This window comes from Chelonoidis abingdonii, chromosome 18 (genome assembly GCF_003597395.2).
Source record: "Chelonoidis abingdonii isolate Lonesome George chromosome 18, CheloAbing_2.0, whole genome shotgun sequence".
Taxonomy (NCBI): domain Eukaryota; kingdom Metazoa; phylum Chordata; order Testudines; family Testudinidae; genus Chelonoidis; species Chelonoidis abingdonii.
In genome coordinates, this window is record NC_133786.1 from 18,240,948 (window position 1) to 18,268,181 (window position 27,234).

At 54.2% G+C, this 27,234-nt stretch overlaps 1 protein-coding gene across 5 annotated transcripts in view; it reads left to right on the forward strand.

Moving 5' to 3' along the window:
• The first annotated feature begins 8,327 nt into the window (after positions 1 to 8,327).
• SIDT2 (SID1 transmembrane family member 2) overlaps positions 8,328 to 27,234 on the forward strand; it is a 39,549-nt gene continuing 20,642 nt past the window's right edge. The window contains exons 1-15 of one of the 5 annotated variants that reach the window (XR_012657236.1): positions 8,339 to 9,028; positions 10,898 to 11,019; positions 11,647 to 11,811; positions 12,196 to 12,241; positions 12,674 to 12,775; positions 12,903 to 12,986; positions 13,437 to 13,536; positions 13,980 to 14,045; positions 14,408 to 14,501; positions 15,300 to 15,358; positions 16,115 to 16,186; positions 16,558 to 16,632; positions 17,132 to 17,194; positions 20,492 to 20,610; positions 27,102 to 27,175. Coding sequence is in view for 3 of the 5 variants with exons in the window: in XM_032796086.2 (XP_032651977.1) it covers positions 8,840 to 9,028; positions 10,898 to 11,019; positions 11,647 to 11,811; positions 12,196 to 12,241; positions 12,674 to 12,775; positions 12,903 to 12,986; positions 13,437 to 13,536; positions 13,980 to 14,045; positions 14,408 to 14,501; positions 15,300 to 15,358; positions 16,115 to 16,186; positions 16,558 to 16,632; positions 17,132 to 17,194; positions 20,492 to 20,610; positions 27,102 to 27,175 (1,430 nt within the window). In the remaining 2 variants the exon portion in view is untranslated. Of the gene's footprint in view, positions 9,029 to 10,897; positions 11,020 to 11,646; positions 11,812 to 12,195; positions 12,242 to 12,673; positions 12,776 to 12,902; positions 12,987 to 13,436; positions 13,537 to 13,979; positions 14,046 to 14,407; positions 14,502 to 15,299; positions 15,359 to 15,683; positions 15,696 to 16,114; positions 16,187 to 16,557; positions 16,633 to 17,131; positions 17,195 to 20,491; positions 20,611 to 27,101; positions 27,176 to 27,234 lie in introns of all 5 variants that reach the window. The other 4 variants (XM_032796087.2, XM_032796086.2, XR_012657237.1 and 1 more) reach the window with 4 other exon arrangements.

Consider the following 27,234-nt stretch of genomic DNA (forward strand, 5'->3'; position numbering starts at 1 on the left):
GTGATTAAACCCTGGGAGTGTGTAACCAGCAAGAAGGACTTTTGCAGTAACAGGGTTCCCCTGGGGGATTGCAGGAGCAGTCCCAGGGGCAGAGGAGTCTGCTGCTCAACCCTGGCAGAGAGGTGGTGACCTCGAGAATGGCTGCCACACTAGGGGTTTCCCTGGAAACTTGGGGGAGCAGTGAGCACCCAGGCCTTTGAGTGGCCTGCAGGAAGATGTATGCCAAGTGTCTTAAGAGCAACCTGGTGGAGCTGTGCAAGCAGAGGCAGCTGTGCAGTGGGAGGCTCACCAAAGAACAGCTGATTGCCCAGCTGGAGGAGGGAGATGGCTCAAATGAACTGATCCCTGTCTCTGAGGGAAGCAGCCTGGCAGATGCAGCACAGGCACCTGTGTCTGTCCCAGCTGGGAGTGGTCAGCTGGTGGCTGAGGGCTTCCTGAGACCTCTCCTGCCTATGCCTAGGGGAGGAGCCCAGCAAATGCAGAGGGCACTGTCCAGTTGTCACAGAGTGTGGGGGAGACAAGGCCCTGAACCCCCGGCTTCCTGCAATTCACCCTGACTCTCAGCCAGCCAGTAAAACAGAATGTTTATTTAGACGACAGGAGCACAGTCCAGGACAGGTCTTGCAGATACAGACAACAGGATCCCCTTTAGTTAGGTTCATTTGGGGGCCCCAGGGCAGCCACAGCCATGTTGGTCAGGGCACCCCTCTTTATCTCCCAGCTAGTTCCAAACTGAAACTCTCTTCAGCCATCTCCTTTCTGGCCTTCCCCCGGCTCCTCCCCCAGCCTTTGGGTCCTTTGTCCAGTGTACAGGGCAGAGGTGTTACCTGGCCTCCAACCCCCCTCCTGCGTTCTCATGTTACATGCTCAGGTATCCTCCCTTCCCCAATGCAGGCAGTCCCAGCAAAACTCCCCTGAAACCTTCCCAGCTCTATACTCCCTGCTCAGCATTCAAATAACACATCAAGAACATTCCCACTTGATCATACCTAGTAGAGGAGAGAGGTTATTTTACCTCGGTATCCAGCGCAGGTGACTGCTGCTGGAATACTGTGTCCAGTGCTGGTGCCCACAATTCAGGAAGGCTGTGGATAAACAGGAGATGGTTCAGAGAGGAACTGCACGACTGACGGAATGATTGGAAAACATACTTTATAGTGATAGACTCGAGAGAGCTCAATCGGTTTGGTTTAAGAGAAGGTTAAGGGGTGACTTGATCACAATCTAGAAGTACCTCCATGGGGATCAGAAATTTGATAATGGGCTCTTCAGTCTAGGAGAAAATGGTAGAACACAAAACAAAGGTGGAAGTTGAAGCTGAACAAATTCAGACTGGAGATAAGGTGCACATTTTTCACGACGAGACTAGTTATCCATTAGTACAATTAACCAAGGGTTATAGAGAGTTACATGGCTGGTTCTCCATCACTGGCAATCTTTTAATCAAGTTTGGGTGTTTTTCTCAGAGGTATTCTGTAGTTCAAACAGGACTTAATGCAGAGAGTGCTATGGCCTGGGTTATGCAGGAGGTCAGACTAGGTCATGGCGTTTAAAGTCAGAAGAGACCACTAGCTCGTAACTCTGACCTGTATATCACAGGGTACCAACAACACTCCCAGAAGACGCCCAGTAATCAGAGTTAAACCCAAGTATTACAGTCCTCAGGAGCTAGACTGTTGTGTGCCACTGGCAGAGACCGGTGGTCCCTTCTGGCCTTTGAACCAAGAAGTTTTTCATAGATTATATTGCTAGTTCTGCTGTGAATCCTGTGTGACCTTGGGCAAATCACTCAGCCTCTCTGCGTTCCACTGCAATCACTTGTAAACGTTGGTAAGTCTCGCAACATCCTTGTGTATTATTATCAGTCAAGTGCTTTCAGATCTACAGATGAAAGGTTGTATAGAAATAACATTCTCGATAGCATTGGCACCTCGTCTACCAGGCTTCTCACATTTGTCCAGCAGTGAGTAAACAAAGGTTAATAACAGACACTGACACTTCAGTTTTGGTCTAGAAGTTGGCATCAGGCCTTGCATAGGGGACTGCAGGTGCTCAATTGCATGACTTGAGAGTAGAGCCCCACAGTACCATACATTGATCATAAAGCCCTTTTAAAAAAAAGAATGTTGACAAACTCCCTGAAGGCTTCCACATGCGGCAAGCTTCCCCCACCTCCGCCGGCTCCGTGCAATGCTGCATGTCGTGCGGAGCTCGAGCAGGAGGCTTGCTTTTAAATAGCATGTGGCAATGCATCACATTTCTCTCCTAAACAAAGCAAAATGACAGAACTTTGAACTCTTGCTGTGTGATCCCAGGGCACAATAGCACAGAGAGCATTTCTTGTCTCCTGCCCTTATCCTGTAGCTGTCTCTCCTGAGCAAATGTTGACTCTTTTCCCCCCACCCTGAAATTTGCTATCTTTTGGGGGGGGGGGTGTCAAGGTGCCCTTTTAATGTAAACAGGGAATGTGACTGGGAATAGCATGGTATCATAGGTATAAAAGGAGGTGGCATTGCTTCGGAGGCATTTCCTAATAATTCCACGTAGGAGATGTCTGCCCAGCAGTGGTAGATAAATTGATGATTTGTAGTTTGTTTCTGGTGCCTTGCTGGCTAAGGAGACTCTGTAAATATAAATGAATGGATGTTGTAGGGATCTCCACACAGAGACCCTGAAAGACAAAGTTGAAACGGGGCAAGGCATTTCCTATGCAGTCACTTGCTTGGGTGCCCGCTCCGTTCCAGTGTGTCACTGCACTGCTGTCGGGGCTGGAGAAAGGAGTGAAGGAAGGGCTTTGAAAGAGGCCAGTAGTGCTGTCTAGTGTTACTCTGCTTTGTCACTTTCCTCTCAGTAAACCTTGCCGTTTGCTCCCAGGGCACCAGCCCTATGCAGGAGTGACTGGGCGTGAGGCTGGTGCGGAAGGAGGGTTGTCAGGGTTCCAGTTCACGTGGGAGCTGGACGGTAAACACACAATGTCATTCAGGAACACGGGGTAGATTTATTGCTTCTATTCGGAAGTTGTCCCCACTAACCATCAGCATCTAACTGTGACTCTCACAGCTCCAGTTAGTCTAGTTATTGCTTGGACGGGCTGGGAACAGAGCTGCTGCCACCCTTGGTAAGAGTGGTTACCTTTGGCACTGCACCGTATGTTATGGGTGAGACCAGACAGGGAAGCCGTATCTTCCACAGGGAATGGAGTCTGTCTGAATGCCAGAAATAAGCCAGGCATAGCATCAGAGAAGTGTAGGACTAGAAGGAACCGCAGTTGCTAGCATGTTTGATTTGAGTTTCAGGAGATTTCATCAAACAGAAAAAACCCGCAGCTAGTGTATGTGTGGTGGAGAGCATGGGACCGGAAGCCATGAACAGTCTGAATCAGTAGATTCTCTCTCTCTGCAGGGCATACAGAGGAATCTTATAGCAGGGGTTCTCAACCTCTTTCTTTCTGAACACCGCCCCACCCCGTGCTATAAAATCTCCATGGCCCACCTGTGCCATAAAGCCAGAACTGGCATTAGGGGGTAGCAAGCAGGGCAATTGCCTGGAGCCCCACATCACAGGGCCCTGTGAAGCTAAGTTGCTCAGGCTTTGGCTTCAGCCCCACGTGGTGGGGCTTGGGACCCTTGTCTTCAGTCCTGCAGGGGGAGGCTTTGGCTTTCTGCCCTGGGCCCCAGTGAGTCTAATGCCAGCCCTGCTTGGTGGACCCCCGCAAACCTACTCAAGGCCCCTCAGGAGCCCCCAGACCCCTGTTTGAGAACTGCTGTCTTACAGGGAACCAAGGAGCATCTGGTTATAAGAACTGCTTAAATAACATGAAACTTGTAACACAAATTGGCATCAGCTACAAAAGGCAGATCAGAACAGCCATACTGGGTCAGACCAAAGGTCCATCTAGCCCAGTATCCTGCCTTCTGACCGGGGTGAGTGCCAGGTGCCCCAGAGGGAATGAACAGAACCAGGCAATGATCAAGTGATGCATCCCCCGTTCTGGAGTCACAGCTTCTGCAAGTCATCTAGTCTGTCTGCATCACTGGCTATGAGGCATGATAACACGAAGCCTCCTTTAACACCGCCTGATTCCACTGTTGCTTTAAACTCTCTGAATTAGGTACTGGTGAGAGGGGACTGCTAACTGTGTGTGGTGATAATCAGCTGGACTGGGTATGGAGAGCAGCCAAAGAGGTAGGTGATGGCTGCACGGGAGCCATCACCCTGACTGCTTTGTTGGCTGGCGCAGATCTTCCCACCCACATCAACGTCTGGCTCCAAGCAGTGAGAAGCACCCAGCAAGTCCTTGGGCGTGACAGGGGCAGTAGAAAAGCAGTGTCTGCTCTAGCCCAACAAAGCTTTTCTCTGATTTACTTTATTGCCTTTGTTTTCTCTCTGGTTTTCTGGATGGACTTTACCTCACCCTTGTGAGGTGGCAAAATTATATTTACTTAGGCTGCCTAATTGCCCAAGGCCCTGGAGCAGAGATGTAGTTTCACAGTTCAGATGCAGAGCTCGCAAACTGCCTCAGGCAGTGCTTGCTACCATTACCATTTCTGCATAGTTCCTGGTGCCCAGCTCTTAGCTGCAGCAATATTTAGTATTTGTAGCTTTGGTGCTGTATGACGTGTTCCCCCCAAACCCCGGCTGTTCCCTGATAAGTGAGAGTGCAAAAGAAAGGGCACCCTAAAATATCCATGATCCTCGGCCAGCAAGGTTGGGAACATAAGATTATAGGATAGATTCATGGATGTTTGCTCATTATTTACCCAGCTCTCCCGAAGTGGGTGAAAAATTAACAAATACTCATTGAATAATTGTAAAGTAAATATTATGTGAAGAGCAATAATATCGCTCTATGTTGGGGTTTATACTGCTACCCCCCGTAGTGTCTGAGCCCCTTCCACTTAAATCAATAGCAGCTGCCTAGCCTTTAGTGGACTCCATGAAGTCCCTGGCACCTCTCCCTTTGCTGAGTACAGGGATGATCTTTGGTTGGTCGATTGGGGTTTGTAGGGTGGGTATTGGGTGCGTGGGGAATCAGTGTTGTGAATGTCATTCTTGCAGTGGTGGAGAAGCTTTAAGGATGAGGGAGGCCTTGTAGCATTGCTCAGCAATGGTCAGGCTCTGGATCTGTCCAGGCCCCTTTAGGGTTAGACAGTTTTTCCTAATACCTCACCTATATCTCTCTTGTGTGTCTCCTATGTGGATTGTAAGGCCTGGGCTACACTCAAAACTTAGGCTGACCTAGCTCCATCCTGCTGACCCAACGCCTGGTGTGCATGGAGCCATTGCTCAGGAAGGTGGAGGTCCTACAAGGAGTAAAAGCCCTTCTTGTCACTGTAGCTGTGTCTACATTGCAGGGTAACTATGGTGCTATAGCTATGTCGTTACTGTGCCTGCAGAGCAGACATGGCCTGGCTTTACAGTAGTTCTTGTCAGGGGGCCTAGAGCTGGTGCCTAGGTGGGGTGTGTGCATTTAAATCAGAGGAAATAAAATAAATACAGTGAGAATTCCCCTAATGTTCCGTTTCCATGCTCGCAATTGCTGCAGGTGCTGGCGGCATGTTGTGTCAAGATCACAAATGGGAAGGGAGAGTCTGTCTCCCAGACATCTGCTTCAATGAGGTCCATGTGACGAAAATGCTTCAGAAGCTTACATCTAAACTGTCCCAGGCTGGAACCTCAAGAACAAAGCCCTGGGCTTGGGCCCCTTGGAAACTGACTAGGCTAGTTCCACGCTTCAGAAGACCAAGGGCATAACTAGTGAAAAGTCCATGAGATTTTAAACATTCGTCCCTTGTGATCTCCAGCTCTTCTCTATTTACTTCCAAGCAACTGCACTTTATCAATTGCTGCCTTCCCTCTAGGTGAGGGTGCGAAGGCTGCAATGTCAGAACTGGCAGATATAATGGTTGGATCTCCATTCTGCTGGCTGACCCCCTATCATTAGCATGGAGGGCAGGTAGTGATCTGGGGTTAGGAATGCTCTATTTAAAAAAAAAACAGAACAAAGCACTGCTGTTCTTTAGCAATATCTGGTGCTTTGTCCCAAGCCCTCCCTGTTTTAACTCTTACCAATGTATCACACGAGTATACAATGATTAGCTGTGCTTGTGTAGCTACAACAGTCGAGATGGGCTGTAAAGGCATGGTAAGCAGTGAGGGGGAGTTCTCTCGGAGGCCAGAGTGTTCTTTGGTGTTTCTCCTGCTCGGGGAGCTCTCTGTAGCACAAGCTCTGGTTCCAGTTCAGTTCCATCCATTGTTTTCTAATGTAGCTTCCGCTGAATTGAAATCTACAAAGTGAAACCGAATTTAACAGTAGCCCTTTAAGGCAAGACCTTCCAAGGATGGTACAAACATTCATTAGCCCTGACAAGCCCACCGGGAGCAGCTCTAGTACCTATGGTGGGGAGGGAGTAAACCAAAGCCAGAGCCCCATTTCCCAGTACCAAACTCCAAACAGAGATGAAAACCCCACACGATGCTGGAATGGTCCGACCCCCGCAGCTCTCTCAGGGGCCCTATGTGGCTCACATATAAAACCAAATTGAGACCATAGAGGTAAGAGCTGGTTACCAGGTTGTTTTAGCTTTGGACAAATTACCGGGTTTTGATACTGAAGGGGACTGAGAACCCCCCAATCCCAATGCAGAGAACCTGTCAGGCCTACTAAGCCCACACTGGAAACACACCAGCTTCAGAGAGTGGGTGTGGGTTACGATTTACATGAGCAACAGGAAGTTTATGGAAGCAGCTCTCTGCCACGTGTCAGACTGTTCTGCAAACACACTGACTGAGGGCACGGCCAACTTGCTGTTAGAATCTGTATTCACGTAGATGTCTAGTATTCCATGTTCCAGAGAGGTAATGTGCTGTGAGGTTGGAGACCCACAGAGTTACCACACTAAGTACTCCTGCCTCTCTCCCTCTAACAGCAAATTTGCCAGGGAGTTTCACTGTGGAGAATGCAGCAAACAGAGGAGATTTTGTTCCCTATCCCAATGTAAACCATAATAATTAGACCCTCCATTACTCCCTGCCTCTGCTCAGACCAACTGCCACAGCCAACAGCCATGGAAGCTTTCCATCCCTTCCCTTATTAAAGGGACACTGCCAGCAACAGATGTTCCTGCTGTTTGAAGCAGTGTGATGGCGGTCTGGGGGTGAGTCAGTGGGGTGGCAGGAGAGGTACCCTATAGCTGAGTGCGGAAAGGAAAGAGGTGATGCCCTACAGGGGCTGTGGATCAAGGCGTCTAACGCCTACATCCTGGTAACAATAAAGACTTGTCAGAGTTGGCTGCAGTGTGTTGCTTGTGCAGTCTCTGGATCAGTGCATGGTTCCAGCTGGTCCGGTGCTGTCCTCAGTGGCTCATTTCCCAAACCACCATAGGCCCAGATTGCTGCACAGCAGAATGGAGGAGTCCTGCAATGGCTCCCTGGGACTCTCTCTATTGATTCAAACCAAACCAATTAGGGTGTGAATTTTTCACTGTTGAACGGCATCCAACTCACAGTCCTCTTCAGAATCCTCTGTTTATCCCCAGCGCGCAGACAGAGGGCTGCCGTGGTGTGAGCTTACCCCACCGCTGCGCAGGCCTCTGCTGGAGGAACCATCTCCAGCGGTAAGAACCCCCTGGCCTATTCATCTTGTCTGAAGGATCCTTGAACACTGGGAAGGACAGGAACTGCAGGATCCATTTGCAGCTGGTCCTAGCCAGTGTAACAGGCTGAGCCAAGACCAGAACCCAATGCTCTGGGAAGATGGAAAGCAGGAACTGGGCTTGACAGCTGCAAACAAGCAGCAATGCCCCCCAGAGGAGGCTGGCTAAGCGCACAAGAAGGCAATGCCAACATGCAAAGGACCTTTTCACTGTATCGTAGAGTTGTAGAAATGGTGGGTTGGAAGGGACCTTGATAGGTCGTCCAGTCCAGTCCTCTGCACCGAGGTAGGACTCTGTATTATCTAGACCATCCCTGACAGGTGCTTGTCTAATGTGTTCTTAAAAACCTCTAGTGCCAGGGATTCCACAAGCCACCTTCGGAGCCTGTTCCAGAGCTTAACTAGCCTTAGATTTGGATGGTTTTTCCCTAATATCTCACCTATATCTCCCTTGCTGCAGATTAAGCCCGTTACTCCTTGTCCTGCCTTCAGGCGGCATGGAGACCAGGGCTCTAGAACAGCCCGTAATGTACTGGAAGATACTAAAGACTTTCGTCTTGTCCCCAAGCAACTCTCGGTGCTGAGTTTGGGGCCGTCTGTGTCAGTTCCCCTTTAAGGATTTTCTGCAGCCTGTCCCTTTAAGAGTGTGTCAGTTCCCTGCCTGACGTCACCTGCTGCTTCAGTGTTTACAGCCTGGGCTTGTTGCATTCAGGAGGGACACAAAGTCTCCAGCTGCCCCAGCCTCTCACCTTTGAGGTGCAGTGGCCAGGCACAGGCCTGTCTGCAGTGGGCTGGAGGAGGGGACCCAGCCCTGGACAGAGAGGGCAGGAGAGAAGCTGCCAGCTTTGCTGCTCACTGGCTCCCACTCAGGGAGTGTGTGGGGCAGCTCCCATCGCTGCAGTGGGGCTGGCGGTACCATGGGGCAGAGTGGCACGGAGATGCCCTTGCTCCGGGAGGCCATGTAGACTCTTCTTCTGGATGTGACCAGCTTGCAGGCTCCCCTAGCAGAGCTGTTCATTCACAGGTGCTCCCACCCTCACCCTTTGGCCAGGTGCGGTGTGGAAGAGGAGGGGGGCAATGTTACCTGGGATCTAAAGGGTGCTGACCTGGTGATGCTGGAAGCTCCTGCTGCTGCCGCCTTAGCCCAGTCCTGGGAGACGCGCTGCCTGCCTGTGGGATCAAGTCATGTTGGCCCTGGAGCTGCCCCTCGTCCTGCTGCTGCTGGCTCTTCCGGGGGCTGGTGCTTTCCCCGAGGCCTTGGCTGCCAAGAACATCTCCCAGAAGGAGGCCGAGTTTGACAAAAACTACACGGACTTTGTGAACAGCGAGCTACTGAACATCTACACCTTCAACCACACCGTGATGAGGAACAGGGTGAGTGAGTGTCCCCCGAGTCAGGCCCAGCGCCAGCCAAGGGGACACGGTCCCTCTGCCAGAGCCCTCGGCCTGTGAACTGCTCTGCCCACCATTGGGCCATGCCCAGAACAACTGATGAGGTGCTGGGGGGATAATCCTTGCCTAGCCCACAACAGGGGCCCTGCCTCGTGCTCTGCTGCAGGGTGCTACGAAGTGTCTCTCTGAACAGTCCCTCGGCCTGACTCCATTGCCCTGCCCCTGTGCCAAGCACGTGCAGATGCTCTGTTTGGATCAGGTTCTATTTCGCATGGCCTGCAGCGTGCACTGTGGGCAGGGCAGTGGAGAATCTGGCCCCCTGGGCCCTAGACTGCAGGTGGAAAGTTCCAAACTTCCCCCCTGGTTGTGCTGTTAGTTCTCTGTTCCCACAGTGTTTGCACCAGCACCAGCGAAGCAAGGCTGCTTGCTTCCTGGCCCACTTTCACTTCCTTCTTCCCTGTGCGTGCTCGCCTCCCCAGCTGACATGTCAAGTTTAAACAACTGGGGAGTGTCCCATCGCTTCCAGCTCAAATCACAGTTGCTTTGGCCAGTGCCTGCTGTTGGCCTTTCATTTATCTAGTGGCTGCGATGTGTTTGGTGTGTGTGTTCATTTCGCCCTGGTAGGGTGTGCGTGTCTTGTGGGCGTCTCTGTGTTCTTCTGTGCAAGTCACAAATCAGCATTTTTAAAAGGAATTTGCTTCGGCTGACTCTTTACTTTTTCTTTCCACAAACTCGGCTGCGCTGGTTGTTTAGAAGGGTGGGAGGCAACTGCCTGCTTTTGGGTCTGTTAAGCCAGGTTCCAGATTGAAGATTCACCTTTACCTCTATCCCTGAGCATTGAGTGAAGCCGAGACTGGCAAGGCTGCTCTGGCCTGGCCTGGCCTGGCCTGGTGGTTGGAAGGGCACTGCCAGCTCAAAGCTGATAAGTCCCTGTTTCTGTTGCAAAAGGAAGGGATGCAAAGGCTGTTTTCCCATTTCAGGGCCACATAGCTCAGGAAATACGTGCTCGGTGTCCCCAGCTGCAGAGTGGGCATTTTGCACTGACTGGGAAGCTTTGCACTCAAATGTCTCGGAGTTCGGCGTGGCTGGATCTGGGGGTTCGGTTCAGGGACTAGACTGGATCTGCAGGAGAGACATCCTGTGGGAGAGTAATCCCTTCCCATGGAGTGAGCTGCTCCCCTGCGAATACCCCTGACACACAAACGCCTCTGCTATGGCATCTCCTGTTCTCTGAGCTGCTCATCCCCCCCCGCCCCGCCCGTTCCCTCCCTCACTGCCCAAGCCTCTGTCCTAACTGCCCCCAGAGCTGAGTCCTAGCTCTGTGCTCCTGCCTTTGGAACAGCTCCTCCCCACAGTCACCCCCTTCCCAAACCCCTGCATCACCTGTGAGGTCCTTAGGCACCAGCATCCAAGTGCTGACCCATCCTGTCCCAGCACGTGCAGCGTCTTGACCTTTCCTCTCTGCTGGGGGGAGTATGTGCAGGAGCTGTTCGCAGACATGGTCCAAGCTGAACTTCCCATTCGGTCAGCAGGGTCCAGCAGTCACGAGTTCCATTCCCCACTGCACGCGGTGTCCGGCTGTAAAAGGCAGGATGGTTCTCTGCCCCAGGCTGGTCACGCTGCTCCCGCATCTCGAGAGTCACAGGGAACACAGGGCTGAGTGTGAGCCCGCACTGTCCTTGCGGGAGGGCTCTGTGCTCAGTGCACCAATGGCTGCTGCTGCTTCCTCTGCGGTGGAGCTGAAAGAAATTCAGCAGTCTGGGGCTCAATCCAGAGTCTCCCTGCTGAGCCCGTCGGGGAGGGCTCGTGTCTCTTTGGCCAAGGCCAGCATATCCCTTCTCTCCTCCCCAGACGGAGGGTGTCCGGGTGACGGTGAATGTGTTGTCTGAGCAGAAGGAGACGCCAGTTCTCTTTGTGGTGAGGCAGAAGGAGGCGGTGGTGTCGTTTCAGGTGCCGCTGATCCTCAGGGGTCTGTAAGTACCACCCTTGTCAGAGACAACCTCTGAGGTGAGGCTAAAGACACATGTCCCCCTCAGTTCTGGGGTTCCCCTGCCTGTGAAGGCGTGGGCATCTAGGCCAGCTCTCTGACCATGACATGAAAATGGCCTTAAAACCCAAATGTGTGGACTCGTGTGCCCCAGAACATCCTACTCTGCCAGCTGGCTGGCTGTAGAGTGGCTCTGGGACAACTGCCAGTTCAGCCTCTGAGCCTTCTCCATAGTGACCTGGTCCAGCTACCGAGCGCCACCAATGGGGGAGAGCAGCACCCTTAGCTTGGCCTGTGCATCGGGCAGGATGGTATGTGTCCTCAAGCTCTTTGGGAAGGGAGATGCTGCATTGCCGACCCCCCATGGCACCCTCAGTGCCGCTAGGAGCGCCTGCCTAGCTCGGGTGGGGACAGCGACCCAGCCAGCAGAGGGAGCGAACCCCAGGAAGGCCACAGGCGGAGGGTCCTGGAGCTGTGCCTGATGCTCCTGAGCAGTGCACGATGCCGTAGGCTGTGGGTGCTCCCCATGCTGGGGGGGGACTGGCTCTGTGCCGCATGCTGCCGCTGCCAGGCCCCCTCTCTCATCCGGCCTGGGGGTCTCTGCCTTCACCAGGTTCCAGAGGAAGTACCTGTACCAGAATGTGAGCCGCACACTGTGCCAGCCCCCGACCAAGAGTGAGTCAGAGACGCAGTTCTTCTATGTGGATGTGTCGACGCTGTCTGCGAGGAACGCCTCCTACCAGCTGCGGGTCACCCGTGTGGAGAACTTCGTGCTACGGTGAGGGATAGAGACAGGACCTTCCCAATACACACTCGGCCCTACACCTTGGGCCTCCTTCCCCCCACCCCCCAGCTTCCTTCCATGAGCCTGCTGTGCAGGATGGCGGGGGAGCTCCCATTCCCTGAGACCCACTCAGACCAGTCAGGTCCCGGGCTGGGGCAGGGATCGCAGTGCCGGGCTCCCCCTCAGGCATTCAGGGAGGGCTGAGGACGCATCAAATGGCTGCTCACGGCCCTGCGAGCTGGGGATATGCAGCTCCCGCCCGTAGCTGGCTCCAGTCAGGTGGGGTTTTCTTTGCCCCGGTGGGCAGGGGCAATGGGGGGTCCCTGTTTGCTCGCTCTTTATGAACTATGGCACTGTTCTAATGCTCTCTCTGCACAGGACGAGCGAGCGGTTCAGCTTTAATGCCACAGCAGCCCAGCCGCAGGTAATGCCCCTCTCTGCTTGGGGGACTGCTATGGCGGGGGGCGTTAAAGCAGCTTGACCAGAGTCCCTGTAATGTAAAGAGACCTTTCTGGTTGCCAGAGGGAGGGACCCTCTCTGATCTTATACTTCCTGATAGTGGGGGGCAAGCTAGGACTCCTGGGTTCCATTCCTGGCTCTTCCCCTCCCCCCCACCCCGTGCAATGGGACAATGGCCCTGCTCTGCCTCCCAGCGCAGGGGTTCTGGGTTGAGATCCTCGGGGGAGAGGTGCAGGGGAGGGGCAACCTTCTATTGGAATAACATAGCTGGTGCCACTTTGGGGGTGGGGGGGGCTATGGGAAGGGATGAGGCATAGGGCGCTGCATGGGGAGTGCAGGGCAGTGTCACCATGGTGATAATGTGCCCTGTTTCCTCTTCACGCCCACTCTGCGGTAGTATTTTAAGTATGTGTTCCCGGAGGGTGTGGACTCGGTGATCGTGAAGGTGACCTCACGCATGGCCTTCCCTTGCTCCGTCATCTCCGTCCAGGACATCCTGGTAGGTGGGGCATGGAGCTGGGTTCCTCTTTCTGGTGCTTCCCTCGCCCAGCATCCCCCAGGATGACCTCTGGGCAGGTCCAGGCTCCGTGTGCCTGAGTCTTTGCTCCCCCCTCTCCTCCCCGCAGTGCCCCGTCTATGACCTGGACAACAACGTGGCCTTCATCGGGACGTACCAGACCATGACGAAGAAGGCAGCCATCACGGTGCAGGTAGGGAGCGCTGCGAGCCCAGCCCAGCCAAACAGCGGCAGGTGCTGAACCTCGCTGTTCTCTCTGGCGTGGCCCAGTGACAGTCAGTGCTGGCCAGAGATGTTCTTGCTGGCATGCGCTGAGCCAGGCGACACGCAGCCTCATTCCTCACGGCCAGACGGCGCTAGCCGGACAGCTCCATCCAGGCAAGTCGTGGCCTCTGTGCTTGTCCCCGTGTCTCCGGTGCTGCTTCCACTCTAATAGCACCCTGCGTGTAAGAGCGCAGGTGAGCAGCTTCCTCCGCAGCCAGCTCCAGCATCTCTCTGGGTCGCTCGCAATGTGCCCGTCTCACCAGACTCTCATTTGGGGGAGCCTGGGGATCCAGGCCTCTCCACTCCACTGGGGCCAGGTGGGGAGAGCCGCCACTCACCACTCCCACTGACTCTCTCTCGTTCCCGGTGGCCGTGCTAGAAGAAGGATTTCCCCAGCAACAGCTTCTACGTCGTGGTGGTGGTGAAAACGGAAGATGAGGCCTGTGGAGGGCCCCTGCCTTACTACCCCCTCACCAAAGGTATGGGGGTGGGGTGGGGCAGTCTGGGGAGACACAGGGCTTAGCCACTCACCTCTCCCTCTCCTCCACCTCCCTACAGCCTTCTTCCCTCTGACATCTAGGCCCCCCCACTCCAAGGCATCAGCAATGGGATCCGGACCATGCAAGGGGCCCTGGGGACTGTAATGCCCAGGTGGAAGCTGGTTTCCAGCCTGACCCGGGTGTGATGACCCCTCTTCCTTCCTCAGTTGCTGCCACTTCTTAGCAAGAAGGCACTGTGGGCGGAAAGGGTCCAACAGCCCAGCTGGGCATACCCCGCTCTGGGCCGGGCGACACACTGGACGAGACCCAGGGCCGGGGAGTTCCAGAGGGCTGGGCTCCTCCATCTACTTTGAGCAGTTTTCCTGGAGACAGGAGGCAGCTGATCTAGGCTGGGCTAATCTCCAGCCTTCTGTTCCTTCCAGATGAACCAGTAGATCAAGGCAGTCGGCAGAAGGCGCTGGACGTGATGGTGTCACCTGCTATTACCTGTGAGCTGCTCCCACGGGCAGGGCTGGCAGGTTACTCTGCGGCAGCTAGGTCTGCAGCTGGGGGCCTTTCCTGCTGAATTCTGGTCACAATGCCTGTGTTCGTGGGCCACCGCCCCATCAGGGCTTTCCCAGCGCCCCCATGCAGCCCTGGCATGGCTCCAGCACACAGGAATGGCTGGCTGGCACGCTGGGGCTGTGTGTCTCATGGTTGGCATGGGGGAGTCGTGGGGCCGGGGGAGGCTGTGTGCCCAGCTGACTCCCCATGCCCACAAAGCTGTGCCGTCCAGCGAGGTGCTCTATGAGTGGGGCACTGCGGGCTGCTGCTGTCCCGTAATCCCCCTTCCCGCTGCCTCTCTCCGCAGCGGAGGTCTACGTCAGTGCCATGCTCTTCTGCCTGGGGATCTTCCTCTCCTTCTACCTGCTGACACTGCTCATCGCCTGCTGTGAGACCTGGAGGTGAGTCCCTGTGCCTCACTTCCCACACTGCCCACCCCACGGGGCCCCAGGACCGGACTGCCAGCTTGGCTCAGCTCACCCACCTCGTCCCTCCCCTCCCTCTCACTCACCCGCCACCGCCGGGCTCAGCTCTGCAAAATGAGAGTGGGTTTCAGCTCCCCCTCCCAGCCTGTGTAGCCACGGGGCTTGGTGCGGTGATCCGGAGCAGCTGGTGCAGGGTAGCTATCGTCCAACAGCCTGGGAATTGAGAGCCAGGGCCTTGACAGCAGAAAAAGCAGCCAGGGATGAGACCTGCCCTCCCCTCCACCCCAGGATAGAAGGCCTGTTTCCCTGTATATCAAGGGCTGGGCATCCCCACCATCTCCAGGGTCCTGCCCAGAGATGCCCCCCACCGACACTGGGAACGTCGGAATGTGGCGCGGCTGTGTCTTCAAAGGGCCATGGGGAAGGTCATCGTTACTGGAGGGACGCATGCAGCCTTCTTCGCCCCCCAGCCTGCATGTGCCTCTGCCATAGCTGCAGCTGCTACAGTTCTCAGAGAGGGCTGGGTGAACCCTTCATTTGGCTCCAGCACTCTCTGTGAGCAGATCCCAGGAGATGTGGTGTGGGGCTGGTACACTCCAGCCAGGGACAGCACCAGGGCTGGATTTCCCTGGGCAAATCCTGACAAGGGTTAACATAAGGTTGGGAGGTATCTGAGCTCTGCAACCCTCGGCTGCCCGATGGGACCTGGGTCAGCGGCAGCAGGGAGCTGCCTCCACGCCCTTCTGTTTCAGGTTTTCTCTTGTGTTTTTGCAGACAACAGAAGAAGAGAAAAAGGCTCCTGGCTGCCATGGACACGCCCACCACAGACACAGGTATGGACCCCTCCACGGCCCATAGGGTGCACTGACGTGGGCGGGGGGACTCTGGGAGCTGGTCCCGTCATGTAGAGCCCGGGGGGGCAGTGGAGATGCATATTTGCTGCTTAATGTGCTGGAGGCGGGGGGCTTCAGAGCCAAGTCCTTTTTCTATGCACAGATCTCTCTGCATTGTCGGGAGACAGGTGGATGGGTCCTTAGTGTGCTAGGTCTAAACTCCGCGTCATCTGTGATCTGCTGCTGTCAGTGACTCTGTCTGTCTGTCCATCTGTCTCTCTCTCTCTCTGCCTGCGCATCGATCTTGGGGAACTTCCCCTCCCAGCGTCTTTACTGAGTAAGCGTCAGCCTCCGTTATTTCACAGATCCCTTTGGTGCCCTGACATGCTGGCCCTAAACTGCCCTCCATCGGGAGGTGGGCAGGGCAGGGTTTTGCTCCGTAGGAAGCGTGAGCTGCTAAAGCAAGGGATGCTGAGTGCAGTGCAAACTCCTCTCACCCAGCTCCACTGATGTCCCACAATCCTGGCGTGTCGTCCCCTCCCTCCCCCAGCTACCCCATGGTCTGTCCTGAGCAGAAACCATCTAGAGCCCAAAGAGCTACGTTGCACTGCAGCTGTCCGGGCACAGCCTGAGCCTGCCACACTCACCCCAATGAGACCCTGCCCCAGCCCTCAAGCACATGGGCCACCTGTGCTGCTGGGGGTGACGTGTGAAGGCTGCTGCCTGCCTGACTCAGGATCCTGTGCTGTCTTGCAGGGCATCCGCGCATCACCCCGGACTCCCTCCTGGGTCACCCTCCCTACCACGGCTACGGCTACGGCTCTTTGGGTAAGCACCAGCCAGGAGCACTACACCCACGCGCTCACATGGGGCTCCGGGGCCAGTTGGAGATGGGAGTGGGCCCTGGGCGTGGGGGCAGGTCGCCAGTCCCTTGGCAATGGCTGGACCCTATTCCTGACTGCGACCGGAGTCTTGTTTGTCTCCTCTCCCCCAGGCGGTGACGTGGGACAAGCCAGGGTCTCCAGATACAATAGTGTCTTATTCCCCGTCCCCACACACCTGCTGTGTGAGCTCTCTCTCTCTCTCTCTCACACACACACACACACACCTACCTACCTACCTACCTACCTACCTCTGCTGTGTTCCTGCTGGGCATCTGACTGCTTCAACTCGCCCCCTTGTTCTAATTCTCCTTCCAGAGAACAGTTCCACCCTGAGCACAGAGGGCATCACGGAGAGCATGGGCTCCACGGACATCTCCTCTGGGTACACAGGTGAGCCGCAAGAAACCAGCAATGACCGGCCGGCGAGATGGCCCCTGCAATCCAGAGCTGGGTCTTGCACTGCAGAGTCCATATCAGAGCAAGCCCAGAGCCTAGGAGCCCGTCCCTGCTGCAAACGCTCCATGCACCGAGACCCTGTCTGAGGCCCACTGCCTGGGCTCATCCCGTATGACGCCAAGCCTGGGCGGTGTGCACCTGCCCCCGTGTCCAGGGGCCTGAGTGTGAAAGGCTCTCCAAGGAGGGCTTGGTTCTGGGGAGAGGACTTTGCCCCAGGAGTTGGGGCTTCCCCAGGCTCTTATCCTCATGCAGAACTCTGCCCCACGCTTGCCAACTCTGCTCCGCTTTGAAAGACCAATGTACTAGGCAGGACTTTAACTGAGTTGTCCCTGTCTGGCTTGGGCAGCAGATGAGTGAAACTGCCTGGCTGGCTCCAGGGGACCCCCCTCGGTGCCCTATCTGCCCTCCCAGTAACTCTCCCTTTCCTTTCAAGGGCTGGACCGCTTCAAGCGACGCATCCCCTCCAGCCAGATGAGGCACCTGTGCATTGCTATGGGTAGATGTGGATGTTAAGCAGAAAAGGCGCTAGGAGAACTCGAATCAATCCAATGTATTGCGGAGCCCTTGGCTTCACGTTACCTGGAGGCAGACCGTGCATTCAGCTAGCACCTTCACTCCCATGTGTCGTCCCTTGATCCAGGGACAGCCACTGAACAGTCCCTCCAGCCCCAAACCATCCCATAATGCTCCCATCTTCCAATGTGTGGGCATCCTGGGAGCAGCCATCTCCATGGGCCCCTCAACTCTGCCTGCTTGTCAGCCTCTGCTCAGGGGAGCCAGGAGTGGAGTGGCAGGGGTCAGGACTGAGGGGCATTGGTGGTGCTGTGTGGGGTGTCGGGGGGCCCAGGACGAGGGTAATGGGGGCTGCAGGTCAGGACTGAGGGGCACTGGTGGTGCTGTGTGAGGAGAGTCAGGAGGCCCAGGCTGGGGTTATAGGGGCTGCAGGTCAGGACTGAGGGGCACTGGCAGTGCTGTGTGGGGTGTCAGGGGGCCCAGGGCTGGGGTAATGGGGGCTGCAGGTCAGGACTGAGGGGCACTGGCAGTGCTGTGTGGGGTGTCGGGGGGCCCAGGGCTGGGGCCACGGAGGCGGCAGGTCAGGACTGAGGGGCACTGGCAGTGCTGTGTGTGGGGCGTCATGGGGCTCAGGACTGGGGTAACGGGCTGCAGGTCAGGATTGAGGGGCAATGGCGGTGCTGTGTGCAGGGTGTCATGGGGGAGGGCCAGGTCTAAGGTAACGGGGATTGCCGGTCAGGACTGAGGGGCACTGGTGGTGCTGCATGTGGAGTGTCGGGGTGGGGGCCAGGACTGGGGTAATGGGGGCTGCAGGTCAAGACTGAGGAGCACTGGCAGTGCTGTGTGTGGGGTGTCAGGGGGCCCAGGGCTGGGTAATGGGGGCTGCAGGTCAGGACTGAGGGGCACTGGCGGTGCTGTGTGTGGGGTGTGGGGGGGGCCAGGGCTGGGGTAACAGGGCCTGCAGGTCAGGACTGAGGGGCACTGGCGGTGCTGTGTGAGAGACAGTGCCCCCCCTCCACACACACCTTTCCCAACACACCCGGGCTCCTAGCTAGACTGTAAGGTTTGAGGAAGAGGGTGTGGGAGGGGAGACCCAGGGCCAGCACAATGGGTCAGTTGGGAGCCCTGGCTTGTCCTGCTGTCTTTTCAGAGGCAGGGGTGGAAAGTCCAGTGGAAGCTCAGTCGTCGTCCTCTCCTGGTCCTTTGTCCGGGGTGGGGTGGGCTGGGATGCAGAAGCTCAGCAGAGACGGTAGATTCTCTCCACCAGTTGTGGTGCAGGAGGGAAGGCGGCGAGATGCCCTGACCAGACGGAGGCAAATCAACCCTATTTCAGCTGATTCAGAGCACGAGGCGTGGCTGCCGATCCCTACGCCCCCGTGTAACCCGTCTGAGCCGAGAACGCCTCCCTGGCCCTGGCTCTGTGGGCCTCATTCAGTGGCCTGGAAAGGGAGGGACGATCTCTGGACTGTTCACTGGCTGACCCCCACCCCCCAAACATCTGCCTGGGTCTGAGATGGTAATGTGAAGCCCTGGAGGACCCCTGCCCAGGCTTGCCATGGCTGGGGGCTGCACTTTCTGAGGGGCACCGGGGTTCTGTGTGGATTTAGAGGGAGCAGCCATGAGTCCTACTGCAGTGGGGCAGAGGCAGCATCGCCTGCAGAATGTCCCAGTTCATGATGGGTGGGCAGCACCTTGCCCCTGCCTGCCAATGCCATGATGGCCAGGCCTGGAGCCCCCGGCTACGCATTGAAAGAAAGAGCTGCCTTCCCAGAGTGGCCACAGCTCCCTGGCTTCATGCAGGGCTTGGCTTCCTTGTCCTCTGTCGTCTCCTCAGTGGGTGAGCTTCCCTGGCCTGTGTCACGCCGGGGGGCAGACAGGAGGGTCACAATGGCCCCGTCGGCCCTTGGCTCTCGTCAGACCCTGAGGCTGGCAGCCTTTGGCTAGCGGCAGGGCACTCAGCTGCTAGCAGAGTGAGCCAGGGAGCGGCAGACACGCAGCAGCCTTATGTGCTTGTCAGGACAGAGTAACAACCGAACAGCCCCAGGAGCGCAGTGTCTTGTGCCAGTGAGCTGTGCATGGCTGCCTGCCTTCCCCAGACCCACACGCAGCATGGGGCTGCCCTGGTGCATTGGCGAGGACAAGGACTGTGTGCCGAGAGGTGCGTTAGGCAGGGAGTAGACTTGTCTTACTCTGGTCTCTGCACGTGGCACTGGGCAGCGTGGGACGAGGGCCAGCAGGTCTCTGTGCCAAAGGGGCCGTGCTCTGCAGGCATGTGATGTCTCCATGAGTTACTTAATGTTACAGCAGGATCCAGCAGAGCTTCCTGGCCAGGCCTGACGCACACCCTGTGACTAAGGTTGCTCAGTAGTGGGTGTCGGCCCTGCATGCCACCCCAAAACCAGCTCGGTGGCCTTGCCATGGCTGGGAGAGACGGCTAGTTAGCAGCCCTGGAGGAGACGGGCGGCTGCAGTTCTCAGCAGGCTGAGCTGGACTCGTTCAGCGCCCTGGGCTAACTCCAGAGCACCCCTGAATTCCTAGCGAAGGCCCAGTCAGAGTCTGGTCAGAGCCGCCTCCTGCTCGCTGAAGGTGTCGCTCACCCCTCAGCATGAGTCCTGCTCCAGGTCCTCCGGGCACTGACGCCCCAGTGAGCCCAGCTGTGGGGTGCGGACCCTGTGTGCCAGGGTGACCCGCTGTGTGAGCCGTGTAGACTGCCCGGCTCTGTTCTGCAGGGAGCTGCCGTAGTCCCCTCAGTCCCTTTCTAATGGTGCATTTGGGGCCCCGTGTCCCTCGCAAGCCCCGACGGACACAGCCTGTCCCCTCAGAAAGAGCACCGGGGGCATCAGCATGACAAACCAAGCGTGTAAGTCCCTGTCTCATCAATACCCAGAACGGAATGACCCTGGGGGTGTAATTACCCCGAAGGGCGCAGGTAGCTCGGTGCACGGGGATCTCTGTCCCAGGGCCTGGCGGCTTGAACCCCAGCGCTGAAGAGCTGGGAACATCTGCTGAATGCCACGGAGCCTCCTACAGTGGTGGTGGGGGGTCTCTGTTGCGGGGACTGTGCTGCCCCTTCGATCCCTTTGCACTGAGCTATGGACGATGAATGGGGGGATGATCTCAGGGAGTGATTGAATGGCTCCGATTGACTCCGTGATACGAATGATTGGGGCCCGCGTCTGATCCCTTCACCAGGGCTGTGGGGAGGGGGCAGGCTAGGCCTTGCCCAGGGTTTGTGGGCCTCAGCCCGGACTAACGCCGGGGCTCCCCTGTGCCCTTGCAGAGCGCTCCCTGGAGAACGTGGCCAGCCGGCCCCGCCTGGACTCCCTCAGCTCGGTGGAGGAGGACGACTACGACACGCTGGCGGACATAGACTCTGACAAGAACGTCATCCGGACCAAGGTCTGTGTCGCCTGCCAGCCCGGGCATCGTGCTGATAGGGTTGGGGGGAGCATGATATGCAGGTCCCTGTGTCGCCTGCCCAGCCTGGGCATTGCTATGATGAATGGGAGAGAGCGTGATATGCAGGCTCCTGTGTCGCCTGCCCAGCCCGGGTATCGCTCTGATGGGTGGGGGGAGTGTGATATGCAGGTCCCTGTGTCGCCTGCCCAGCCTGGGCATCGCTCTGATGGATGGGAGAGAGCGTGATATGCAGGTCCGTGTGTCGCCTGCCCAGCCCGGGTATCGCTCTGATGGGTGGGGGGAGCGTGATATGCAGGTCCCTGTATTGCCTGCCTAGCCCAGGCATCGCTCTGATGGATGGGAGAGAGCGTGATATGCAGGTCCCTGTGTCACCTGCCCAGCCCGGGCATTGCACTGATGGGTGGGGGGAGTGTGATATGCAGGCTCCTGTGTTGCCTGCCCAGCCCGGGCATCGCGCTGATGGGTGGGGGGAGCGTGATATGCAGTCCCCTGTGTCGCATGCCCAACCGGGTATCACTCTGATGGGTGGGGGGAGCGTGATATGTAGGCCCCTGTGTCGCCTGCTGTGACAATGTGGTTCTGGCGGGACCCAACTGAGAGTGCCAATTCAGGATTAATTGCTTAAACAGGGCAGTTACAGCTGAAGGCTGGTGTTTTTCCACCTCTAAGGCAAACCAAACCAGCCAGACAAAGAGGACTTTGGTTTCACCCCACTGGCTAAACATAAGTCATACAAGCAATTCCCTTAGACACTCCAGTTTCCCAGTATCACCAACAGTGCCACTCGTCCTGCGATGAATGGTTATGAAAACCAACACCCCAATAAAATAAAATGGTTCTCTCAATCCCAAGGAATCAAGCCCCAGACCCAGGTCAATATACACGTCAGATCTTACCCACAAATCACGCTGGTGCCAGTCCTTTAGAATCTAAAATCTAAAGGTTTATTCATAGAAGGAAAAAGAGAGAGGTGAGAGCTAGAATTGGTTAAATGGAATCAATTACATACAGCAATGGCAAAGTTCTTAGTTCAGGCTTGTAGCAGTGATGGAATAAACTGCGGGTTCAAATCAAGTCTCTGGAGTACATCCCCCGCTGGGATGGGTCATCAGTCCTTTGTTCAGAGCTTCAGTTTGTAGCAAAGTCCCTCCAGAGGTAAGAAGCAAGATTGAAGACAAGATGGAGATGAGGCATCAGCCTTTTATAGTTTTTTTCCAGGTGTAAGAACTTTTGTTCTTACTGTGGAAAATTACAGCAAAATAACGTAAGAATGGCCATACCGGGTCAGACCAAAGGTCCATCTAGCCCAGTATCTGTCTACCGACAGTGGCCAATGCCAGGTGCCCCAGAGGGAGTGAAGCTAACAGCAATGATCCAAGTGATTCTCTCCTGCCATCCACTTCATCCTCTGATGAACAGAGCTAGGACACCATCTTTACCCCCTGGCTAATAGCCATTTATGGACTTAGCCACCATGAATTTATCCAGTTCTCTTTAAACACTGTTATAGTCCAGCCTTCAAACCTCCTCAGGTCAGGAGTTCCACAAGTTGACTCTGCGCTGCGTGAAGAAGAACTTCCTTTATTTGTTTTAAACCTGCTGCCTATTAATTTCATTTGGTGACCCTAGTTCTTGTATTATGGGAATAAGTAAATAACTTTCCTTATCCACTTTCTCCACATCACTCATGATTGTATAGACCTCTATCATATCCCCCCTTAGTCTCCTCTTTTCCAAGGTGAAGAGGCCTAGCCTCTTTAATCTTTCCTCATATGGACCTCTCCAAACCCCTAATCATTTTAGTTGCCCTTTTCTAGTGCTAGAATATCTTTTTTGAGTGAGGAGACCCCATCTGTACGCAGTATTCGAGATGTGGCGTACCATGGATTATATAAGGGCAATAATATATTCTCAGTCTTATTCTCTATCCCCTTTTTAATGATTCCTAACATCCTGTTTGCTTTTTGACTGCCTCTGCACACTGCATGGACATCTTCAAAGAACTGTCCACGATGACGCCAACTCTTTTTCCTGACTTCTTGTAGCTAAATTAGCCCCCATCACATTGTATGTAAGTTGGGGTATTTTTCCAGTGTGCATTACTTTACATTATCCACATTAAATTTCATTTGCCATTTTGTTGCCCAGTCACTTAGTTTGTGAGACTTTTTGAAGTTCTTCACAATCTGCTGTTCTTAACTATCTTGAGTAGTTTAGTATCATCTGCAAACTTGGCACCTCACGTTACCCCTGTCTCCAGATCATTTATGAATAAATTGAATAGGATTGGTCCCAGGACTGACCCTTGGGGAACACCACTAGTTACTCTCCATTCTGAGAATTTATCGTTAATTCCTACCCTTTGTTCCCTGTCTTTTAACTGGTTCTCAGTCCATGAAGTACCTTCCCTTTTATCCCATGACAGCTTAATTTACGTATGAGCCTTTGGTGAGGGACCTGTCAAAGCCTTTCTGGAAACTAAGTACACTATGTCCACTGGATCCCCTTGTCCACATGTTTGACCCCTTCAAAGAACTCTAATAGATTAGCAAGACACATTTCCCTTACAGAAACCATGATGACTATTGCTCAACAGTTACGTTTTTCTATGTGTTGACAATTTATTCTTAACTATTGTTTCTACTATTTTGCCCGGTACCGACGTTAGACTTACCGGTCTGTAATTGCTGGGATCACCTCTAGAGCCCTTTTAAATATGGCGTTACATTAGCTAACTTCCAGTCATTGGGTACCGAAGCTGATTTAAGGACAGGTTACAAACCTAGTTAATAGTTCCGCAACTTCACATTTGAGTTCTTTCAGAACTCTGGTGAATGCCATCCGTCCCGGTGGCTTGTTGTTGTTGAGTTTATCGATTAATTCCCAAACCTCCTCTAGTGACACTTCAATCTGTGACAGTTCCTCAGATTTGTCACCTACAAAAGCCGGCTCAGGTTTGGGAATCTCCCTAACATCCTCAGCCGTGAAGACTGACGCAAAGAATCTGTGTGGTTTCTCTGCAATGACTTATCGTTTTTAAGCGCTCCTTTGTATTTCGATCATCAAGGACCCCACTAGTTGTTTAGCAGGCTTCCTGCTTCTGATGGACGTAAAAACATTTTGTTATTACCTTTGGAGTTTTGGCTAGCTGTTCTTCAGACTCCGTTTGGCTTTTCTTATTACACTCTTGCACTTAAGCTGGCAGTGTTTGTGCTCCTTTCTATTTGCCTCGCTAGGATTTGACTTCCACTTTTAAAGAAGTCTTTTATCTCTCACTGCTTCTTTACATGGTTGTTAAGCCATGGTGGCTCTTTTTAGTTCTTTTACTGTGTTCTTAATTAGGATACATTGAAGTTGGGCTCTATATGGTGACTTTAAAAAGGGCCCATGCAACTTGCAGGATTTCACTTTAGTCACTGTACCTTTTAATTTTGTTTAACTAACCCCCTAATTTTGTATAGTTCCCCTTTTGAAATTAAATACCAAGTGTTAGGCTGTTGAGATGTTTCCCACCACAGAGATGTTGAATGCTATTGTATTCTGGTCACTATTTCCAAGCAGTCCTGCTTAGTTATGTCTTGGACCACTCCTGCGCTCCACTCAGGATTAAATCTAGAGTTGCCTCTCCCCTTGTGGGTTCCCGTACCAGCTACTCCACGAAGCAGTCATTTAAAGTATCGAGAAATTTTATCTCCGCATTTCATCCTGAAGTGAAATGTTCCCAGTCAATATGGGGATAATTGAAATCCCCACTGTTATGGGTTTTATTTTGAGAGCCTCTCTAATTTCCCTTAGCATTTCATCATCACTATTACTGTCCTGGTCAGGTGGTCGATAATAAATCCCTAATGTTATATTTTTATTAGAGCATGAAATTTCTATCCATAGAGATTCTGTGAAACATGGGATTCGCTTAAGATTTTTACTCATTGAATCTACATTTCTTTCACATGTAGTGCCACTCCCCCCCTGCACGACCTGTTCTGCCTTCCGATATATTTGTACCTGGAATGACTGTCCCCATTGATTGCTCTCAGTCCATCAGGTTTCTGTGATGCCTGTTATATCAATATCCTCCTTTATCACCAGCACTCTAGTTCACCCAGCTTATTATTTAGACTTCTAGCATTTGTGTATAAGCACTTTAAAAACTTGTCCCTATTTATTTGTCTGCCTTTTTCTGATGTGCCAGATTCTTTTTTATGTGACTGTTTATCATCTGATCCGGCCCTTACATTATCCTCTTCCATCCTCTGTTCTGACTATAACCTGGAGATTCCCTATCATCAGACTCTCCCTAAGAGAGTCTGTGTTCGATCCACATGCTCCTCTGCAGCAGTCGGCTTTCCCCCACTCCTAGTTTAAAAACTGCTCTGCAACCTTTCAATGTTTAGTGCCAGCAGTCTGGTTCCGCTTTCGTTAGGTGGAGCCCATCTCTCCCGTATAGGCTCCCCCATCCCAAAAGTTTCCCCAGTTCCTAATGAACGTAAACCCCTCCTCTACACCATCATCTCATCCACGCGTTGAGACTCTGACGCTCTGCTGCCTACCTGGCCCTGCGCGTGGACCTGGGAGCATTTCTGTGAATGCCACCAGAGAGTCCTGGATTTCAGTCTCTTCCCTAGCAGCCTAAATTTGGCTCCCAGGACATCTCTCCTACCCTTCCCTATGTCATTGGTACCTACATGTACCACGACCACCGGCTCCTCCCCAACACTACACATAAGTCTGTCTAGATGCCTTGAGAGATCCGCAACCTTCGACCAGGCAGGCAAGTCACCATACGGTTCTCCTGGTCATCACAAAACCAGCTATCTACGTTTCTAACGATCGAATCTCCCATTACTAACACCTGCCTTTCCAAAAAAAAAAAAAAAAAATAAAAAGGGGAAAAAAAAAAAAAAAAAAAAAAAAAAAAAGCACTGATTCCCTCCCCCGGAGAGTAAACTCAGTGGCCCCGGAGAAAAAAAAGGGGGCCCAACCCCACACCATCTGAAGGGGGGTCCACTGTGGGAAGGTTTCCCTCTGCTCCCATTGACTGCTCTGCTTCCCTGGGCCTTTCTTCCTCCGCAACAGCACAGAGGCTGTCTGACCGGAGGTGGGACAATTCTACAGTGTCTGGGAAAGCCTCATCAACATACCTCTCTGCCTCTCTTAGCTCCTCCAGTTCCGTCACGCTGGCCTCCAAAGTCCGTACCTGGTCTCTGAGGGCCAGGAGCTCCTTGCTCCGACTGCACACATACACCACCTGCCCACAAGGCAGATAATCAGACATGCTGCACTCAGTGCAATAAACTGGTTAGCCCCCACTCTGCTGCTGGGCTTCTGCCTGCATTGTCTCCTAGTTAATGGAAGGGTGGTTTAAAGAAAGGGGTTTTGGAATATGGTTTGGAAAATGGAGTCTGGAGTCACATGGGCAAGTCCCTGCATACTTTGCTGAGTTACAAGGCGTATCTGCCTTCTCTCCGTGGGTCAATTGTGTAGCTGATGGTCCTTAATGGGCCAACAAGCAGGCTAGGCAGAGCTAAGACCAACTTGTCTGTGGTGTCTCCCAGAAGCACAGCACAAATTTGAAATACAGGCAGTATAGAGCCAATACTCATAACTTCAACTACAAAATGATACAGACATCTAGACAGCATAATCATAAGCAGCAACCCATAACCTGGTCTTAGATACCTAATATGACTGCCTTTACATAAGATTTGGTGCCACTACAGGCCCTTGGTTGCAACCATGTTCTATATGGTCCCAGATAAAATCAATAATGTCACACCTGCCCAGCCCGGACATCGCGCTGATTGGGAGTGGGGGGAGCATGATATGCAGGCCCCTGCGTCACCTGCCCAGCCCGGGCATCGCTCAGATCGGGGGTGGGAGGGAGCGTGATATGCAGGCCCCTGTGTCACCTGCCCAGCCTGGGCATCGCTCTGATGGGTGCGGGCAGCGTGATATGCAGGCCCCTGTGTTGCCTGCCCAGCCCGGGCATCGCTCAGATTGGGGGTGGAGGGAGCGTGATATGCAGGTCCCTGTGTCACCTGCCCGTCCTAGATATCGCTTTGGCAGTGGGAACACATTGCACAGCCTGTGTGGCTACCCTGGTTCAGCTTTGAGTGATGCCCTATGGGGAGATGCTGGAGCAGGGCATGTGTGGGGCCGAGGGTGATGGAGCAGCAGGTAGGTCTGTGTACCCAGGCACTGCCCCAGAACCATGTGCCAATGGACTCGTTAACCCTGTGCTGGCCGATCTGGTACGTGCCCATCACTCAGCCCCAGCCTCTGTCCAGTGCTGTGGCCCAGCCCGTATTCACCCCGGGAATGCTGCTGTCTCCCGGCTGCCAGCTAGCCAGTGCTCTGGGCAGGGGTAGCGCTGCAGCTGCAGATGTGCTCCACCCCAAGCACTAGTGCCCTCACCTCTATATGCCGCATGCCCTGCCTGGCCTGTGACGGGATCCTGCCTCTGTTCCCAGCAATACCTCTACGTGGCAGACCTGGCCCGGAAGGACAAGCGTGTCCTGCGGAAGAAATACCAGATCTACTTCTGGTGAGTGGGAGCAGACCTGGGGAGGCGAGGGGGTGAGAGGCTGGAGGGTTGGGAGATGG